The sequence below is a fragment of the Haliotis asinina genome, chromosome 8 (assembly GCF_037392515.1).
Source record: "Haliotis asinina isolate JCU_RB_2024 chromosome 8, JCU_Hal_asi_v2, whole genome shotgun sequence".
Taxonomy (NCBI): Eukaryota; Metazoa; Mollusca; class Gastropoda; order Lepetellida; family Haliotidae; genus Haliotis; species Haliotis asinina.
The window spans coordinates 3,008,005-3,030,133 of NC_090287.1; the positions used below are offsets into that span (position 1 = coordinate 3,008,005).

General features: G+C 38.6%; 2 protein-coding genes across 3 annotated transcripts; both read right to left on the minus strand.

The window, feature by feature from the left end:
* LOC137294810 (sororin-B-like) lies at nt 1-9,896 on the minus strand. 2 transcript variants are annotated; one of them, XR_010957541.1, is made up of 7 exons: nt 9,728-9,896; nt 7,571-7,653; nt 6,053-6,076; nt 4,807-5,590; nt 3,964-4,037; nt 2,207-3,645; nt 1-1,818 (listed from the first exon to the last, which is right to left on the minus strand). XR_010957541.1 is itself a non-coding variant. In XM_067825927.1 (6 exons), exons 1-6 carry the CDS (start codon nt 9,783-9,785, stop codon nt 3,562-3,564), a joined length of 1,107 nt encoding a protein of 368 aa, XP_067682028.1. In that variant the 5' UTR covers nt 9,786-9,896; the 3' UTR covers nt 1-3,561. The 2 variants fall into 2 exon arrangements, 1 of the variants encoding a protein (XP_067682028.1); XM_067825927.1 differs by having other exon boundaries at nt 1-3,645.
* A 2,188-nt stretch (nt 9,897-12,084) lies between these two features.
* LOC137294955 (cysteine-rich PDZ-binding protein-like) lies at nt 12,085-17,424 on the minus strand. The gene is made up of 4 exons (XM_067826185.1): nt 17,359-17,424; nt 15,504-15,624; nt 15,057-15,139; nt 12,085-14,907 (listed from the first exon to the last, which is right to left on the minus strand). Exons 1-4 carry the CDS (start codon nt 17,372-17,374, stop codon nt 14,825-14,827), a joined length of 303 nt encoding a protein of 100 aa, XP_067682286.1. The 5' UTR covers nt 17,375-17,424; the 3' UTR covers nt 12,085-14,824.
* Nucleotides 17,425-22,129: the final 4,705 nt, after the last annotated feature.

The window sequence follows — 22,129 nt, forward strand, 5'->3', positions numbered from 1 at the left end:
TTTGCTTTGAAATGTTTTTTAATTTACTTTTTCTTTCTTTTTGCTAAACAATCTAAAATAAGCATCAAGCTAAGAAAATGCCCTTCAACATTCTCAATGACAATCCATCACAACACTGAACTATTCTAATAATTCCCCAAGACTTTACACACACTTTAAAATTTCATGTGCATATTCATTAGACATAACCCCTACAGAAACACTATTTTGCAATTCTGGGAACAGGGTGATCTGAAAGCCCACGTTTACCTTCCTTCATCTGATAGCCCACCACTGTGGGAATAATGCATGAGTTTGTCAGTATAATGTTTAGGGGTGTGGATACTCGATCCTGCTGCTTAAAATGGGTTAGCATCAGGATTGATCCATACATCTGAGAGGAAAGCCTAGCAAATTAACATGTCACATTCACACTTATCAGAGGGATACACAAAGTCTGCAGTTTGACTACCAGTTTTCACACTTCCATTTTTTGGGAAGCCATAACGACTGAATGGGTTAGGTGGCTGACTATGGGCTGGCGATTAGGTGCCTGACTGAGGGTGTGGGTTCAAATCCTGGGTGCGACTAACCCCAAAAATTACTACAGCTTGTTCAGCTTGTCTTGATCAAGTGAATACTAATGCATTGCGTGACCCCATCACAACACGTTGGGTCTATTACTGTGAAGGGTGCACCTTTGTCAGTTGATAGTCAACATATCCGAACAGCTGAGCCAAGGTCGCCGTTTGACATCTCTGTCCAGAAATCTTCAGCAATATCTTAACTTTCTTTAAACAAGAAGCAGGGGTTGAAATTAAAAAAAAAAGAAAAGAAAAAAAAAAACCCGCCATGTGACCTTAGGAAAGCAACTTGTCCTAACTAATTTCCAACAAGTCATGATTTTTTGGACACAATCATGATGATGTAATTAAGGCAGACTAATCAACAATGTATCAGGCATTGGGCCTTGGCAATTTTTAAGCCCTGAAGAAGTTTCACATGGTTTAATGTTTCTGATTTGGGCTTTTAATCAAGCAGCAACAGAAACTGGTGTTTCCGGTCATAACTGAACTTTGTGTACAGAATGATAGTGAGAGTGAATCTGATTGTTAAAGTAACTTACATCTGTACATTGTAAAGTTAGTAAACCAAACCAGGTAGCATAGGACTGTGTACAGAATACAGATAAACCATTAAATGATTGTTTTTTCTGAAGTGTTGCTTTCCAGGACAACTTCTGATCCATTTATCCATTTTTTGCACAAATGTAACATTAATAACATTCTTTGCTCCCCTATTTAACAAAGTTAACTCGACTGGTGTTTGTGCCATTTGACCTCCTGACTCATGCATACTTAGAGTAGCAGAACAAACTGTAGAATCTTTACTTTACTAAGAAAGTGTAATTCCAAATATTAGCATTTGTTACATTTGATCACTTTGTAAATGACTCACCAAATGACTAACAAGACTGAAATAGGCCATAGGGAATAGACTCCAACCTGAGACAACTCCAACTCCACACTAAACCATTGGAAGGCATTCTGGCATTCACAATCTACATGTGTCATACAAATGACAAGAACATCAATAATAATACATTAATAAAAGCACTGTACAATCTGGGTAACAAGAGAACCATGACATCATCACGGACAAATATTCTCACCTTTTTAACATTATTCAAAGTATAATTACTTAATTTACATATATACATAGTCCCACTAGCAGTTTCCCTGACATTAGTGACAGCACAGGTTACTGATCAGCAGGTTACGTATAGGTTTCCACCATTCTCTTCCCACAGAGGTTACTTGTCATATCTTCCTACCTAACCTCTGTTCTAATACAGCCATATTTCGCGGTTCTCATAAAATCCCCTGACGGCAAAAATGGCAGCAGACGTATCTCCCTTGTTTTCTGTCCAATCAGAACATGTATTACATTGATCTAGATTCAACTTGACAAATGCAAGCAATGTGGAGAAACAAATACGACATGACTGAGTTCTGTCTAGCAGAAACATTTGAGTATCGCGCTCGGGAAGAGGTTCTAGTGTTCACGATGCATACGGAAATTACCGAGATCTTGGGAACAACCACTTTTGAAACAAGGCCACTGATTGCACAACTAAATCTGATTGCCTCCAATCATGAGTCTTGAACACTCGCACCATGAAAGGGTCGTATTAGAACAGAGGTTAGGTAGAAACATGACAAGTAACCTCTGTGGGAAGAGAATGAGGTTTCCACCTATAGGTGAAAAAATACTTCATGATCTTTCTAAACAAATATCGCTTTTTCAAAACACAGCAATGCATGTCTAGGCAACTTATTGTGTCTGAAATATAACAATACCTTATATACAACCTCCCATCTCCACTTATGGCTTTTCATTCACACCTCTTCATGATAAGATGACAAAACATAACCTGAACATTAATTGCAGCAAGTTTTCTTTTCCTCTTTCACTATCCTTATTGACATAAAAGGGCAGAGGGGTGGCTTAGTGGTAAAAGTGTTTGCTTGTCACTCCACAAACCCAGGTTCGATTACCCTCATTTTTGGGGTTCCCTGCCATGATATAGCTGGAATATTGCTAAAAGCGACATAAAATGAAACTCACTTACTGCTGACATATAACCAATGTAAAATGTTATTAAAATCAATAATATATATCAGGGATGGCAACAGGAAAATCGTTTTTCAGCTGAAAACTTAATATTGTGTCACTGAAAGGGGATTCAGACAATTGATCACAAAATTGATCAGTTTGAAAGAAAATTGGCAGAAATCCAGGGAAAATTGCCATCTGTGATACATACCGGTATATTTTTCCATCCATTTTTTATAAATTCCATGATTTTGCCAAGACAAAGAAATACAGTGTGAAATTTCCAGGTTTTCCAAGTCGAGTGGAACCACTGATAATGTGTAGACACCCTAAAAGTCAACACAGCCTTCCTCCCCAACAAACATTGACATACCTACATGTGCTCAAACAACTTTCAGATATTTAGACAAATTTGTTACCACGAAATGCACACATTCATCAGGAGGAATAAATAGCATAATACAACAAAAATATTCTTCCTTTCACTATGGTGTAACAAAGTATTCATAGCATTCTGACATGAACAAATGGCCTCATATTTTAAGAAAAAAAAAACCCATAGGGATCTCGAATATTCAAACAGGTATCCAGAATCCACCACACAGCAAGACAGATCTGATAATGTCATTGTTAATGGATATTTTGTGAATAGAGTCCATGTTTTTAGATAGAGCAATTAGAGAACACATTTTACCTTTTCCCCTTCTAATCTAAACAAGTTATTCAAGTTGTTTCCCGGGTTTAGCTTGTTTTGCTGTGAACTGTTTGAAGGAATAATCTTGCAGTTCAGTGTTCAAAATCTAAATTTGTTTTGTAGAGAAATTACTAATTCCTTTGTTAAAATGTACTGCTCTCGGGCCTTTCCATTTTCTAAGTGTACACTGAATTTGAATAAAGATTTCAAAGTTCAAAAAAAATCTTGTAACATCTTCAGCAGTGCCAATATGTCAGAGTGCTCAAGTGGTGTTAACCCTCTACACTGAGTTCAAAGTTCTCTGCGTCATCGAACTCCTGGTTCATCTTCTCTGCCCAGGCATCCACCTTGCTGATCTGCAGATGAAACATCCATTTGATATCAACATCATCTCTTTGTCATGTGTTGAGGATGTGTTTATATTGTGTAGTTCCTGACTGATAGAAATCTGATTCCATCAAAAACTCATTGGACTTGATGGAATCACATTTTAATTGGATTTAAAAGTGATACTATGTAGATAAAACTTTTGAGATAGTATATTAACCTTGGCCAAAACATTTTATTTATTTCTGACCAGGTATTTTGATACCTACAGAAACCACTGTAAGAGGACAACTTGACACATGCATATGGTACTGCTTAACTTAACTGTGGTAACCTGGCATACTTACAGAGTAGCGTCCCTTTGGTCTCTTCTGCTTTGTGGGTTTATAGGAAATTGTTAAGCTTTTATTCAGTATCATTTCTGAAAATACAAATGGATGGAAATGAAGTATCAGAGACTACAATGTTCATATGCTTGGATATTCAACAGTTTCCTCCCCTACACACAGCTATTTGTTTATGTTTTGCAAAGAGATTCAGTGAGTAAATGAAGAATATGACTTTTTGGATTACCTACTTGTTTATTGCATTCTTACTCTCCACTTGTCTTGTCCAATCATATACCACTTGTTCAGGGATTGGGATAGAGAACCAAGACAATGAACCATCTTTACAATTATTACTCATGTTCTTAATTTAGAATGGGCCCCTGCCCTTGTATCAATAATAAACTTCAAAATTTTAATGGGACATATTAAATATTCTAATGTGCAAAATGGCCTACGGCCCTTGCCTTTCCCAATCCCTTCTTGTTGTCAATTTCTAGCTGTTGTTAATGTCAGTCTCCCACATGTCACTAAATATATACACTTCTCATCACTTGATTGTTGTATGACTTTCAGGTTGATAATGGTGTTAAAGTCTTAGGTAAAATGGCACCAAACAGATAACTTAGGTATGTACGCCTTTATGAAAATAATTAAGTACCATTTAGATCCCTCTATCCTCAAATCAGCCCTTGTACCATTTGTGCTACTTCCAGCTTAAATCAAATCAAATTTGAATAACATCCTTAAAAACAAAACATAGGAATCACTGACTGTCACAGCCTGTGACTGGAAGGGTAAAGGAGGGGAGGACCTGGGATTTCCTATGCAACCAGGCAGCACATTAACAGGACCACGCCTTACCTGGTTCTGGTTCCATCTCAGGCTCAGAGAACATTGTCACCTCAAAGTCTTTCTCCACACTTGGAGCTGTGTCATCCATTGAGATTTGTGATAAATCCATTACTGCTGACCCATAGTCTGATGTAGAGATCCCATGAGCTGGCGAACCAAGGGAGTCAAAGCCAAAACACTTGTCCTTAACACCAACCCGAATATCATCCTTCATGTTACTAGGTGTAGAAGTGTCTTTGGCTATCAGTCGGGGCACTTTCATGGGTGGTGGGGAAACAAAACATCCGCTGTCATTCTTTATGGAATCAATCCTGGGATTCTTGCTCTTTGAACCTATCTGTGGTGTCACATTTGGGGTTGAACCAGGCATCTTCCTCTTCCCCTTGTTCTCCACAGAACTGTTCATGCTGGAATCAAGACGACTAGCAGAAAGTATAGGCGACACTCCTGGTGTCTTCATGCCCTTGGGGCGCCTACTGGGCTCATTCTCGGCATCAGACTTTCCTTTACTTACAACAGGAGTCCCTGAAACACTTTCCATTTTTGGGGATAGCTTATGTGGTTTACTAGTTTTAGAAGAGCTTGACTTTTTGTTCGAGGCTTGTATTCGTTTAGATGTTTTCTTCTTGACTTTTGGTTGTTTGGGTGAGAGGATGCCTCTACCTGGTGGGTTGTCATTTTCGTCAAAGTCGTACATGTCACTGCTAGGAGAAGACATAGTCTGGTCAGAACTGCTAGAGGACCCCATGGTGCTATTTGTTGTCTCTCCATCTCCATCGTAGGCAGAATCAATCTGAAGCAAAGTTCAACACTTTACGATATATTACATACATGAACTTTCAGGAATATTCCAGGTGTATCCTGTTAACATTCTATCCCAGACTGAACAAACTAGCTGGTTTGAACGGACTGTTAACTCAACACAAATACAGTATCTGGAATTTAGAAAAACTACTGTGTCTAGTCCATGGCAGGGTTTCTGAGAACACTTTGTATAAGCAGCTTCATTGAAGAAGAGGAAAATCAAATGTTCAGTAATTTAGTTCTTTGTGTACATCTTCTTGTACCCATTCCTTGTCCACACACATCTTAATTTAACATTCCTTGGTCATTTCTGGTACTGGTGTGTTATGAAATGTTATCTTACAAGTCCACAATTTCTGTGTCATTCTGTTATGAAACTGACAAAACCTGTACATGTTACCTGTATATTCCTCATTATCCAAAAGCAGTTATATTGTAATTTTATACTCACCGAAGTGGAATCTGAGTCTCTTTTCTGAAAATGAGACAACAAAACAATATTCAGTCAGATTTTCAAGATCAAATTTCTTACCACCTCTATTGCAATTATTTTGAATGACCACCTTCTGGTTGTTATTGCCAATAAAACATTGAAGCTGGTTCTAGCTTCCTGATTAGATTGATTAGTATGTCACATCAAACTGATTGATTAAAATCAAAGGTAGGGCAACAACCATGAGAACAGATGCAAGGGTTCGTGAAGGTACCATTGGTAAGTTAACAGTCAACTTTAACACTCCATTCACTGAAATATGTGAAAATAAGCATCAAAACCTGCATATTGGAATGCTTTCAATTATATAGTCATAACGTTATTAAAGGGGATATGTTTGTTTTTTATTTGGGAACATTTCTGACATTATCTGCGACTTGGGGATGGGTGAAGTTTGGTCTGATAGCAGGTCTAAAGCACCATCAGAAATTATAGGAAAAACTGTTTTTTCAATGTTTATCTCTACAGTTTATGCAGCTGATATGTGGAAGTGTGAAATGTCTGGTAAATTTGGCCTACAGTTCCAGTGGCAGAGGTGTAGGCAACGCAAATTGAGTATTTTCCTGAGGAGATATTGAGCAGAATTTTTTTTCAAAGTCCAAAGTGACTTATTTGGAACAGACCATGGCCTTATGTAAATTAGTTCGCAAATTAGACAATACTGTATCACAAAGGACACTTTTGAGGTGCCCATTTTGAAATTAGACTTACCTTCATTATACACAATAGCAGATGTAAAAAATAATAACTTTCATGCTGAAACTATTACGAATGTAGTTTCCATTGAGCCTGTCACTATAAAACGGAACAAGTAGGAGGGGGTTGTCACAAAAACAAAACCAGGACTGGTGTAGCAGACGATGGTTGATGTCGCGCCTGGGGATAAGCTAATATATGATAATCACTTAGGGCAATTAAACTGTGGAAGTACATAGCATGTCATAACAATTTACAAATAACATCCAGTCCTGTTGATTTTCGGGAGGTCATGCTACCTGATTATTTGAGATAACTACTACTATGCTTTCTTATGGGTATCAGGTATCATACTCTTTTACATATCTCAACACAAAGGCTATAAAATAGACACGTAAGAGCATAATCAATAGATGAGACATGACAAAGCAAAAAATATCTTTGAGATTGCCCCTTTTGCCAGTAGGCAGCGCATATATTCCATATCAGGTGAATCAACAGCCCATATCATACCTGGCTGCATGACCTAATAGCCATCTGTAGTCTCATCTATTGTTTTCAGCAGTTGGTCGTAATTTTATTAGTCTTGCCAGATTTTATGAGTAAACATACTTTCCTGAATTACCCCTTATGCATCCCATTGAATGCCCAGTTAGGCCACAGTGATTTTAACATTAGCAGTTGTGTAAATGTTTGGGATACAGAGACACAGCCTAAAAACTGGGGTTTTTTTGACAGTACTTTAGTTAGGTCCCTGCTAGGAGAGGTCTGTCACTCTACCTTAAGTCGTCTTGATCTTCTCTTGCTGTTGTTCACTGTACATTTCTTCTGCTTTTTCTCCGAATCACTTCCACTAGAACTTTCTGTATAACACAAAAACAACATACTTGGAAACCATTAAAACCATCAAACAGATACAGTAATATGCTTTCAACAAGAACTTGAAACATATTAGCTTGAAATAAAAACTTTCTTTTGTGATTTAAAATCAAGCTTTCCACTAACATCAGGAACCACCAGGGGTGAAGGGAGATGGGATGGGGGGATTAGCGTCTAGTCAAATAGGCTGTAGGACAAATGGGCTGAAAACTGACAGGTCAAATGGCCATTTGTCCACGGAAAAAGTCATGTGGGATGTGGTGAAAGTCAGTTGGGCCTTATTCTTATTCATATGGGCAGAACAAAAAAGTTAAAACATCATAACAATAATAAAATGGTAATTGCTGAACATGTCGTTGCATTTTAAGGCAATACATATTGTTCATTAAGTTCTTAAGTAAGTGGGTGAGTGAGTGAGTGAGTGAGTGAGTGAGTTTGGTTCTATGCTGCACTCAGCAATATTCCAGCTATATGGATGTTGTCTGTAAACAACTGAGTCTGGAACAGACAATCAGGTGATCAACAGCATGAGCATCGACCTGCGCAATTGGGAACTGATGACATGCCAACCATGTCAACAAACGTGACCACCAGAAGTTTCGGTTCATTCCAGCATGTCTTTTCATTTGAAGAAAGATTCATAGTCCATAATTCTTTGTGACGAGCACAAATCAACTTGTACAGGCCCAGTTGTTAATCTGTTAATTCTCGTGTCAATGCCGCTCCCTAACAATGATAGAAAAGTATTACAATAATGATAGAAAGTGACGTTACACAATGAGCTGGGTGCAAAACATAACGTGAATCTGTAAGGAAAATAATGACAATATGTGTGACAATCAGCATAGAATCATTGAGGCAAATAAACTAGTATCTGTTGTGATCAAGATATCAGCACCGCATATTATGTGTACAATAGCTGACAGATTGAGCTTTTAATGGTAACTCCTGCTCTGTGGCACATATCTCAGTCTCCAGTTTATTAGTTTGCCTGCATGTGCTATTCAAATTCCATTTAACAAATATCAACAACAAATTAAGCACTATTTCATTCTACAATTCATTACAAAAATATTGTTGATCCTTTTTTTGCTTTTGATTTTGGTCCATTTGACTTTTGGCTTAAGCCCATTTAAGCTATTATTTTGACCCTTTTGTTCTTCGGCCCATTTGACAACAATCCCGGTCAAGGTAACAGATAATGACATTTGAGTCTCACATCAATCCCTGATTTCATAAATGGCAGGTTGACCTCATTTGTTCTTCATATATTTTAACTTCACATCTTGGTAGACGTTGATGCATGTGAAACTTTTGGGGGAAGGCTGGAGTAATTGAAGCTAATTAATATTTTCCATCCTTCAAGCATGTTTGCAAAACAAAAAAATCAATACCAAGGTTGTTAGGGGGAAACAGGAATGACACTCTTGTGGTTGGATTAACCTATGTAATTGCCATTGTCAGTTCAATTTAATGAATCACAGGCACAATATCATGGCACAGTGTGTCATATTAATACTTGCATGAGGTTGGTGGATGACAAAATATGACAATTGTGGTAATTTATTTCAAGGAGCTGGGTGATATAGATCTACGTCATTGAAAAAATGCTTCCGTTCAAGATATTTACGGTTTGTAGGCAATAAATTGTTAATTTTCCGCATGATTCAGTAACTTGGTGTTTTTAGTTTCCAGTCCTTGGTGCTTCAACTAAGCTTTTCGTAGTTTTTTTTCAGCCGTTACCTGTATACAGGTGAGAGGCGACGCATAACGCTATATCGCCACTGGCCACCTCTAGGCTGTCAGTGATGGTGTCCTTCGTGCGACATTTGGAACATGACATCTATAACCGACCAAGCCTCAAGTCCCGATTTACATTCTCGGGCGTAAGATCTACACTTATCTGGCATCGTATAATTAGGATGAGCAATGTCTTGTCGCCATTCTTCTCTTAACTTGTTCAATAGTGTCATGTTTCATTCCTAAAAAATGTGCAAACAAAATATGCATTTGTATCATATGCACTGTCTATCAGAACATCGCTACACAATTATGCACCTGATAACATGACTGTTTCGCCGGATCGGACTCTTCTATTACCGCGCTTAGGCGCCATAATGAATGTATTTTGTTTCTCTTGGTAGCTTCTATCTTCTTCTGTTTTCCAACTTGGCGGGCTTCCGTTCAAAGAGGGACCAATCACATCGTGCCAATGAGCAACTGGTGCTGCCATCTAGTCGTAAAGGGGTGGATAACTCTTGATGCCGTGGTGTTACCTCCCTTAGACCAGGGATGCTCTACAAAAGGGACAGGCCGCTCGCTTGCTGTCTTTACCATTTGTACTAACTAACGTGTAAACTGTTTGAGAGGCATTCTAGAAGTTGCTGAGATAAAGATGACAAGAATTTTTATGGATGATCAACTTCTTTATTCCAGGGTAGCGACGTTTCGGTATAGATTCTTATACCGTTTTCAAGCGTGTGGGGAATGGCAGGGGGAGTACAATATATATACAGCAGAGATGAGCATGTGATGACAATACAACAATAACAGGATTAACAATAACTATTTGAGGTAACAATACATTAGAGAAGTGTTGGGGTAGGCTGATTTATCCACTCAACTCACCCTGGCTTCCACCAATTAATCCACTCATCTCACTCTGGCTTCTGTCAACTCACCCTCTTACCCCCCCCCCCCCCCCCCCCACTGGCTTCAGTCCTTAATCAGCCTACCTCAACACTTCTCTAATGTATTGTTACCTCAAATAGTTATTGTTAATCCTGTTATTGTTGTATTGTCATCACATGCTCATCTCTGCTGTATATATATTGTACTCCCCCTGCCATTCCCCACACGCTTGAAAACGGTATAAGAATCTATACCGAAACGTCGCTACCCAGGAATAAAGAAGTTGATCATCCATAAAAATTCTTGTCATCTTTAACTAACGTGTGCCTCGTCATGCTCTAAAGCACACAATGACTCGGCTCGTTCCCAGCCCCACTTTAGTTGTGTGTAACTGAACTTCAGCCAGTGTATTGTATCAGTCAGAATTTTACAATGAATGAATGAATTACAGTAAGAAATAAGAGCAAGATTTATGTGAAGGAATGAAAAAAGTAAAGAAAAAGAATAAAAGAAAGAAGTACATATGCGCCTGAATGAAAGGATAAATGATACACCGTGGCCCTTCCATCCAAAACATATTAAAGAACGCAAAAGTATCGCGAGATCCTGTGTTAACATCAGCTGTCCTGTAAAAAAATCTATTTTGAGACATTTTTATTTCCATTAATAATTAATTCAGATGTCTTATTACATGTGGGGAATGGAATGGACATTAACAAAATGTTAACTGACACTGTCACACTGCACTCAAAAATAAAGTGTAAAACTGTCACAAAGCGTTCTAAAACACCTTTCCAGTTTTGTCAGATAATAAGATCAACAAGAAAGAACGAAGTTATGCAACTATAAACCTCAAGCATCAATGGCAAATCAGATGAGATCGGCGATATGTCACATTTTTCATACATTTTGTTTTAGATTATGAAACTATCACTATTACTTGCAAATACATTTCACCTGATAGTATATTCCCCTCATATGAATAAAAGGTGTATGTGAAAGTTGTTTCTGAAGTAATGACTAGAAAGACTCAAACGACGTGTGGGTGGATCAGGGCAGATCGGCGAAATGTCATATTTTTCACACACCTCAATTACACCCTAACAATTTTTTAAGTCATATAACTGCAAATACCTTTCAACTAAAGGTATGTTTTCCTTCTAAGAATTAAACGAACGTGTGAAAGAAGTTTTTATTGGCACAATTTAGTCTATCTTCGCAGTGAATCGAGAATAGAAGCCAGTGAGCAATAACATACCAACTTGAAACTTGACTAGAAATCTACTGTCCTAAAACGGACACTAATCTGACTGAAACTGAAGTGGCCAAATAGTTGACCTATCTTCTACATGTAGGATTTAACTTGTTACAACACTCAGCTAACTTAATCAGCTGTTGAAAATAAACCAGGCTCAATCTCAAATACTACGCTGCCACCATATTGGCTACACTGGTTACATAACGACCTAAGACATGCGGTCAGCAGCTTTTCGATGAATTTCTTCTCCCCCTCTATATAGGCTCCCTGTTTAGACCAACATTAACGTCACAATATTCTCTGCAATGATTTGTTCTGTTATCACCCAAACTTTTTCACCATTTGGTTTAAACAGAATGTGTGTGCATACTTACACAAATTAACCCAATAATTTCCATTCTTTTTCAAGACAAGAAAACGTGAGACATGTCAGTAAAAGTAATTTGAATTAGTATAACACACACACACACACACACACACACACACACACACACAAAGTATTTCTCATATTAAAATATACACAGAGAAAAATCAGAAACACAATTTATTTAAATAAAATTACAATAATAACATACATAAATATTGTATGCATTTTTTATTTACGCAAGATAATTAATATGAAAATGACCAGTTCTTGAGAAAATAGTACATGTAATCTTTTTCGAATATGACATGGGAAAATATGTGTCATACATGTTAATGTCATGGTTACTATAAACATTGAAGCATTAACAGGGAGAAACACACCAAAACACAGTGATCCTACAGTCCATGACAAACATTACAAAAATATTGGTAAAGATTATCAGTGTATACAAAACTAACAATGATCTGGTTCAGTATTGCTGCATTATACTATAAACTAAATCAAGTCTTGGAATAGAGCTGAAAAAAATGTACAAATCTCATAACCTTACCTTTAATTATTTCTGTTAATGATTCAGATGACCAGAAATTGAGAAAATTTGAAAGCATACATGGCTGGGCATTTCTTGATTCAGGGATGTCAACAGCTGAAAGTGATTTCAGCTGAGAATCATGTTTTTAATATGAATTATTAAGCGTCAGCATGTAAACAGGACTGGCATTTATTGAGGGCTCACACTTTCACTTGTAATACACCATGACCATGGTACCAAAGAAATCGTTCTGAAACAATGAATGAAATATGTTTTGTGATAAGAATCCTAGGCTGCAACATGTATACTGTTTCACTGCTTACATCATGGAACTGTGGAACCAAAATGGAATGGTAACAAAGTCAGTTGACTGATTGTTCTTTATCAGCTGCCCATAGACAAATAATAAACATTGCCCATGCTTGTATGTCAATAACCATCGTAACCAATGAAAAAAATAATTGTTCAAAAGTTCCCAAAATAATTTATTTTTACAAGTTGGACATAAATTGCAATGCTGCTGTTGATCACACACTGACAATTACTTGTAGTTACCATTGTGATCAGTCAGTTATTGTCCCCATGTGTGATATCTCCATTCCATTATGACATATAACATGGACCTATTCACCACTGAAGTTTGGTAAGCAAGCTCACATCTCTCCTCTAACATCACGACTGAAATCTAAAATGATTCTTGAAAACAATTCATTGATTTCAAAAGTGAAATGTACAAAAGCATGCCCATGCCCACATCAAAATAGGAATAAATAGTACAGTATTTCTGTAGAAATGTGTTTTAAGATTGTCAAAGGAAGTTTAATAACAATCAGATTTGAATGATTTATTGGGCGACAGTCTGCACGTTGAGTCCTGATAATGTTTCCACTTGTTTGAATCAAGAAAGAACGGAAATTTGAAAAGAACTATTATTGGCATCATGTGTTTCAATCTGGATATATTATGAACTTGAACAACATCATCCATATGATCTAAAAAGGAGTCGTCCTCATGACTGATTAACAATCACAAATATCACCTTGGCCCAGACAAAGCATGGCTGTTTAAACATCCATTTTCTGTCAACTAAGGTTGATTTCAAGGCTTCAAACAGCGATAATACGACCATAGTTGCTGTGAATATTGTGAGCTCATCCTATCACCATATATGGTAAAGGGAACTCCATGGAACAGGATAGACAGAGGATGGAAGTGTTCCACGGACACATGATTTTTCTGAAATTAATATAAACCTAATTCAATACAAACCATAGAACCCTGCTGTTGTTATAGTGGATAATTGATAGAAGCCAGTGACCATCCACATATATATTATCCACTGTAACAAACCATATCAACTTTTGTATATTTTTACTCTCTGTTATCTGCTGTTTTTATTGTATATATATGCTTAAAATCATCACTCTGACTTCATGTACATTAAATCTGCATCCGCCTGACGAAGGGGCAAGGAATGGCCCTGAAACGTGTAAATAATAAATAAGAAGTTGACATCCATAACATTTTATCTTATATTAGAATACCAACTACTAAATGCCTCTCAAGCACCTGCTTCTATGAAGTCAAACATATTTCAAAACTACTTTCTAGCTAATGTGGTTGGATGGATAAGTTACACAGAAAGTTACCTGACGTGACCTCCTACTAAGGTTTGTAAGACTCAATGTAGGAATGTTATAAAGAATACTGAGTCTAAGTTTACTTAGACTCATCTTGAGCCCTTTGTTCAAACCACATTCCCAATAGAAGCTATGGGAATTCTTCCTCTAATTACCATAGGCTGTTGCATAACAACTACATGTATAGAATGTAAGGAATCTCAGCAGAAAACAAACCTGGCAGCTTTAGTGTCATAGTCAATAGTGTTTTTTTATATTCTGACAGAGCATTTTATACCTTGTATGTATTAAACCTGATTTATATAAATACATGTATCTATGACAAAGAAGTCAATGGATGAGTGAGTGTGCTGCGCTTCAGGCAGCTTTTATTTCAAGGTATACATAACTCCAGAGGTCAACTCTGAGTCTCAGGTGCGACCAACCATCACTTTACCAAGAAGGTAAAGAGATGACTTGGAACATGAAACATCTACTGGCCCATACACATACTCCAGCAAGGTTGATATGGCTGACAGCTGATGCAATGTCTCAGACAAATAACAGTGCAAGCTCTTTGGTCCATCTGTGACCATCAACATCCTCATGTTGGCTTCCAGTAAGAGCCTCCTAAAATCCACTTTGACCATCAAACATGCCTGTGTCACTGATGCCGGAGCAAATAAGGCTATATGTTCAGTTTTTCATGTCTTCCAAAGTCAAACTTGTCCTTAATTTACAGTCTTCTTCAAACTGAAGTCTGTCTGTAGTTGGTTGTGTCTATGATCTTCTTACCACACATGGCACAGATTCCCTTCTTATATGCGCAGCCTGCAAAACAGAAGGTAAGTGCTTTCACTGCTGCTTACAGTATCAGTTACCTCTAAGCATGAGGTGTATAGGTCAGTGTAACATAATGACAAATGTTTATAGCTAGAAGAACACAGAATTCTCTCACTGCTGTGTAAAGTATGACCCACCTTGACAGTAGTGAGAGCCAGGCTGGTGGACGACTGACTTGCAGATCCGGCACTTGTCAAATCCTGTTGAATAGGGGTTGAACCTGTAACACAATATTTCCCATCTATATAGGGGACCACAACAACACAACACATGAAACCATGTAGTGAACTTAATTACTTGCACTGTATGATACATCAAACCATAATCATGGGAATGTATCATGTTTACAAAGTGTACATTTTATAGGACAAATTCAAACTGTTTGAAAACAAGTTGAAAATGTCTTCTGAGTAAGCAGTTGTTTGTTATACAAGCAATATCATTCTCCTATCTGGTTATTTCACATAATGTCTGAAATCAATTTCTGATGTTTATTTAGTCTGTCTTTGGACACAAAGACACATACTGACACATATGGCACATCTTGTGTTTTAATGATGTTCACTGCTGCCATAGGAACATACCTGTTTTTCTTTGCTGTCAATGCTTTATTCTCTCCAACTTTGCGACCACCTCCTTCGGTTGTGTTCCTTGCCCCTGACTTCCAGGGATCTGGAGTTATCACCTTTCCCAGCTTCTTTTGGCCTGAAGTCAAATATTAGATACACATGATATGAGCAGGATGGGAGTTCTAGCTTACATCGTGGTTATCACCAGAGGGTTTGTGGGAAAGGTTAATGTTCTGTATTGATTATAAATATTGTTTTAAGTGTGCTAATGACATAAGGTGTATCTTAATATAGGATAGTAATCCCTAACACGGAAAGATCCTCTTGAATCACATCGCTTCAATATTCTGCCATGAAAAGACAGTAGTTTCACCTCTCAAAACAGCACTCACAACATGATTCCTGTTCTCTAGCATATACATATTAATCTTTTGTGCCAGAATATCAGTGAAAACCTGTTTGAATAGTTCCAAATAGATCTTTTAAACTCGTTTTTATTCAAGAAAAATACAAAAACAAAAAAAACTGAGGCAGAGGTCTACAATCTTGGATGTGGGAACTGAAAGTTGCCCACAGTTGGCATCTTAAGACTACCACTTTGATAATGGTAACATATTACACAGGAATTATTCCAAGGAAAGCTTTTTGAGTATATATTTCTTAAAGGTCACATGCAACCAAAAAATCAAACATAATTAACACACAGTTATCACTTGTTCATGATACATAAAATGCATTGGTGATTGTGAAAAAAACAAATAAACAAAATTATAAACTTATGATTGCAAATCAAAAGTGCAACATCTTGTCCTTGGGTTTAACTCCCTTGAAACGAAGCAGGAACGAAACTGAACCCTGTCTGGGTCGGTGTGTGTGCACTCATGTGTAAGGACACCTGTCATTGGTCACTGGTTGATTTGCCAATACGCTTACCCAGCTCTTTGTTTATGGTTTAAAAGCCCGATAGGTGTTAATTTCAAATTGCAAATGGTCAGTAACTGAAGTTGTTCATTGCATATCATTACAGACAGGCACATAGGTGTCAATAAACCAGACATTGAGCTTTCTGTGACAGACTCTGCTTATCACAATCAATATGTCTTTTTATGCAACGAGTAGATCATTTACTTGTTTATGTACACAAGATTAGACTACTGTTCACGACCTCATACTTCGGGCAGGCATACTGTTTCAAGCTTGGCAAACCTACTAACTGCGTATGCATTATGAGTGCAGCGTAGCATAACTGTTGAAAACACTTTTCCCCCCAGCACTGGGGGAATTGTTTGAACTCTGATTTCATTCAACTTTATAGGTTGAATTGGCATTTTTGATGATGTCTTGACTGTATAGGACCGCATCGCGGCTCTCGGCTAAAGCAAGGGTATCCCTGTTGTAGATGATCCCTGGTTTCGCAAGTTCACATTTGAAGGCATCAGAAGCTGCAAAGTTGTGTTTTACATTGTATGTGATCTCTGAAGGAATATTGGTCTAGAGGAATTCCCAGTGACTGGTTGTTGTTAATATTTACAAAGGGTACACCGATGATATCCCAGAATTCGAGTTACTCAATGTGTTACGACTGAAAGAAAAAAGTCAATGCGTGATAATGTACTTCATTATCGTTTAAGCTTATTTTAGCGTAATTGATCTGTCATCATTTTTATGTAATTCTAGGCTTGCTAGTTCCTCCATGTCCAGAATATTAAGAACATAGTCCTGTGGTGAAACTTAATAGCTGAAATAATGTGAGACTGAGACTAGTGAGACGAGAAGCGTGAATTCCCAATGTTACGATGAATCAAACCACATAAAGATGACTTTCGTATTAGCATACACACACACACGTTCACGAAAACAACCTGCTTACATTTTTCGCAGACCATTTTCCCTTTCCAAACTGTTTTTATCGTCAAGCAGTCGCATTTCCGGAAATGGTAATGTCGTGATATTCATAAACGGTAAATGTCGTAAACTTGATGTTTAAGTTATTTTTCAATGCAGTATGCACAAGGAGCACCTTTAGAATACTGCACCACAAATTCTCTCGTGGGGACGTTTAGGGTTAGGTTAACCTAGCCTAACTTAACCCTTACATAACCCTAATCACCTACACTATATAATATTGTGACGTGTTTATATAGTTTCTGGTGCTGTATTCTAACGGGGTAGACGGCCAATAAAAATCGTTTTTAACATTTTTTTTCAGTTCGGCCCATATGACTAGGAACAGGGAGCCTATAGAGAGAGTGTCCCTGTTAGGAATAAGGTCCTTTTGATTATTTGTCACGGCACTTGACTTGGCACTTCTCCCCGCTTTTGCTCTTCGGCCCATTTGACTAGTAAATGAAAACAATCTAGACTCGCCAAACCATTTTACCTGTATCTGAGATGTTAGATTTGACCACTTTAAATGACATTATGCCGCGGTATCCATTGTGTATCTCAGACTTAATGTTGTGGTTTTAGTTATTATGCTGGACAGTTATTAAAACAGTACATTTATAGCCAGGAGTAAAAACAAATCCACACAACAAAATGAGAAGAAAACGATCAGTTCGTCCAGTTGTCTTTGCTACGAAGGAATCAGTATCAACATATAGGCTATGTGCTAAAAGCGCGAGCAAAGGCAATTTTAGTTTCTTTTCGGTTGTAAATTGTCATCTATCATAATAAAATGTCATCAAATGAATCGGCGGAGATACTTAACGTGCGATACCTTTTGACATTATTAAAGAAATGAATACTGCGGGTGTCAGTTGATCCCCATGGGGTGGGGTGGGGGTTGTTTGTGTTTGGGGGATGTGCACATTTCCTTATGTGGTGATACTATATACTTTACTAGTCGATCACTCTATTATGCTGATTTACTTTATCATATCTTAGCAATGAATTAATAGGGGAAATACATCATTATAACAAAGTATTCATAAAGGGATTATTGTAAGCTAAAAAAAGACAGCGGTGGTGATGGACATTTGACTGCAGTTGTGCGTTTTCATGAATAAATATTAACTATCTAAACATTTACCACATAAATATATGGCAGATCCAAACGTGCTAACCCCCTCCCCTCCCCCCACCCCCCAACACGCACACACACGCACACACGCACGCACACACGCACGCACACGCACGCACGCACGCACGCACACACGCACGCACGCACACACATACACACACACGCACGCATGCACGCACGCACGCACGCACGCACACACACACACTTCATGGACGTAGTGTTATGGTTATGGACGCAGCAGCTGTTTTGAGCATGTTGCGTCTCGAACCGTGAATGGATCTGAATTCCACTAAGTTCAGTCTAAAAGCTCTTGTGCTTTACGTCGTTATTTTATCATCAGAAAACAGCAAACAAAAACAAAAAACAAAACAAAACCCAGCCAGATGTTGGTAGTAATTGTCAATTTGGTTTAAAAAACAAACCATGTTAACAAAATGGTACAATCATAATAAAAATACCACCTTTTTTACTTGTTTTTTTCTTGGGATGTGGGAAGTAGGTGGTAGTAACGTTTCTTTTGCGGTTCAATATATATCAGTGATGTCTTAAATCGAGTTACACCCCTTAGACTACAGTTCACGCTATGGCGACAAGCTGTCACTATCGTTATTCCATATGTGACTGGCAATTGGTAGAATGATAGTAATGTTAGCATCACACTGTTTCAGACTGTAATTTTATGGTTGTAAGTTTATGATTATGAATGCAATCGGGAAGTTCAGTCATCTCCATTTATGGCAAAGATGAAAACAGAACTCGACTGCAGTGATCAGCTGCCCACACATCTCTCGTTGCTTCCTAGGCTTTAAGGAGGAGTCAGTTGATACTGCAGGCAGTTGTTTTAAAATGCCACATGTCATCACCATGGCCGTTAATGTAAGACACTGATGACATGGTATCCTGTTTCTGCTCAAATTGCACCGATTTGTCGTTCACTTTGCAGTTATAATGAATATATTGAGTATTTATACGATATATTTAGTATCATATATCCTATCTGTCTATAGGGTGTTATAGGCATCGATATATGCTGCTGAATAACGATGAATCTCCCAAGGCCATGCAGTCTGGTCACCCGATCTGTTCTGTGTTGAGTCACCTGTCATGAAAAACATATTTGGTTTGTGTGTTTGTTTTTAGCGCGCACTCCGTCACAAGACAGCTAGCTGTATGTCTGTAAGTAATCGTGACCAGACCAAACTATCCAGTGACTGACATCATGACAAGACCATCCACGTAAAAAAACATTAATAACACAACAGTCTCTTTTCCCCTTGACTGGGGTCCGTCCTATTGCGCAACTTAGTACATTAACCTCTCCAGACGTTTTGGATTAGTTCATTTAGCTGGGTACATAAATGTTAATTAGGATGATTTGATGATGTAAGCACTTGTATATTGGAACTCTACGCTCCTTCTAATCCTTGTAAAACCGTTGTAAAGTGTGGTATATCGTACAGCAAAGTCTGACAAACATACACATGGAAATCGGGGAAATCTTAAATCGAGGCTCTGCCTCAAGAAAAGTTTGGCGGTCAGGTACGGATTTGATAATATATCAGTCTGATTGCTTGTTGCAGAACTACACCGGATAAGCACAAAAAACCCACATAACACATGTAACCAGTGAGCCAAATGCATTCTGAATCATAATACGACCTCATGAAAAAGGGACAGTCTGTGACGTCTTAGTCAAGGTCATGCTGCCTACACCTCACCATAAAATATAGAAACACGATGTTATTCAAGTTTGAAGTTAAAGTTCGTTTGTAAATACCATTTTCTTATGAAACAAGAACCTGGAATTTAGTGTAACCAGCTAGAGTTGTTTGTGATGTCTATTTTCACTTTCACACGAAAAGATTCGGATCGCCTGAAAAGCAGGTCATTGTCTGAAGAGGTTAATGAGACTGGTGTTTCGGTATGAGTGAGTGACATCATGACGAGATATCATGGATGGACAAGCATCTACGTTACTGGAATACGATGATATGCAGCAACCAACTCAGCGAGCCTAACCACGTGACCCGACAAGCATGGACTGTGGGTACTTCTGTTGTATGTCCTCTCTCGTTTACCCCTTTCTCTTCTGCATATGCGTTTAACACACTGTGTAATGAAGGAGAGAATTTACTGATGCTCTGGTGCGAATTCCGGATTCGCTGAAGTATGGTTCTATCAGCACCAAGGCATACCGTAGGTCGTCCATCGCCCTGAAATGAAAAAAGCGATTAAACCATTAAACCTCGCTCACTAGTTTGCACACTCACTCACTCACCCAAACACATACTCGCTCACTCAGTTAAAGTAATTTGCAGATCGCGTTATCACCACTATGCCTGCGTATCACCACTATGCCTGCGTATCACCACTATGGCTGTGTTATCACCACTATGGCTGCGTATCACCACTATGCCTGCGTATGAACACAATGGTTGCGTTATCACCACTATGCCTGCGTATCACCACTATGCCTGCATATTACCACTATGCCTGTGTTACCACCACTGTGCCTATGTTACCACCACTATGCCTGCATATTACCACCATGCCTGTGTTACCACCACTATGCCTGCGTATCACCACTATGGCTGCGTTATCACCACTATGCCTGCGTTACCACCACTATGCCTGTGGTACCACCACTATGGCTGCGGTATCACCACTATGCCTGTGTTACCACCACTATGCCTGCGTATCACCATTATGCCTGCGTTACCACCACTATGCCTGCGTTACCACCACTATGCCTGTGGTACCACCACTATGGCTGCGGTATCACCACTATGCCTGTGTTACCACCACTATGCCTGCGTATCACCACTATGCCTGCGTTACCACCACTATGCCTGCGTATCACCACTATCCCTGTGTTACCACCACTATGCCTGCGTTATCACCACTATGCCTGTGTTATCACCACTATGCCTGTGTTATCACCACTATGCTTGTGTTATCACCACTATGCCTGCGTATCACCACTATCCCTGTGTTACCACCACTATGCCTGCGTTATCACCACTATGCTTGCGTGATCACCACTATGCCTGCGTTATCACCACTATGCCTGCGTATCACCACTATGGCTGTGTTACCACCACTACGCCTGTGTTATCACCACTATGCCTGTGTTACCACCACTATGCTTGCGTTATCACCACTATGCCTGCGTATCACCACTATGCCTGCGTATCAACACTATGCCTGCGTATCATCACTATGCCTGTGTTACCACCACTATGCCTGTTTTACCACCACTATGCCTGCGTTATCACCACTATACCTGCGTATCACCACTATGCCTGCGTATCACCACTATGCCCGTGTTACCACCACTATGCCTGCGGTATCACCACTATGCCTGCGTATCACCACTATGCCTGCGTATCACCACTATGCCTGCGTATCATCGCTATCAGTAGCTCGGTCGGCACTCTATAAATTGGCTAGTCAATATTGAAGCATACACTTGTGAGCGGCAACTTCTTGTTTGTTGCATTCAGCGACGGTTTAAGCATCTACACCGGAACGTCGCTCTATTTCTAATATTTTATTCATTTCAATAAGGCAGTTATATAGTTACATCTTCATCTGTATGAGAATATGGATGTACAAGGGA

Excerpts from the sequence above, each read along its gene's own strand:
- LOC137294810 (XM_067825927.1), bottom strand. The coding sequence starts at position 9,785 with ATGGCGCCTAAGCGCGGTAATAGAAGAGTCCGATCCGGCGAAACAGTC. Across the intron at positions 6,077-7,570 it reads GAAGATCAAGACGACTTAAG|AAAAGAGACTCAGATTCCAC; the intron begins GTAGAGTGACAG and ends TCTCATTTTCAG. Across the intron at positions 3,646-3,963 it reads GACCAAAGGGACGCTACTCT|ATCAGCAAGGTGGATGCCTG; the intron begins GTAAGTATGCCA and ends TTTCATCTGCAG.
- LOC137294955 (XM_067826185.1), bottom strand. Across the intron at positions 15,140-15,503 it reads TTGACAGCAAAGAAAAACAG|GTTCAACCCCTATTCAACAG; the intron begins GTATGTTCCTAT and ends ATTGTGTTACAG. Across the intron at positions 14,908-15,056 it reads TGGCTCTCACTACTGTCAAG|GCTGCGCATATAAGAAGGGA; the intron begins GTGGGTCATACT and ends TCTGTTTTGCAG.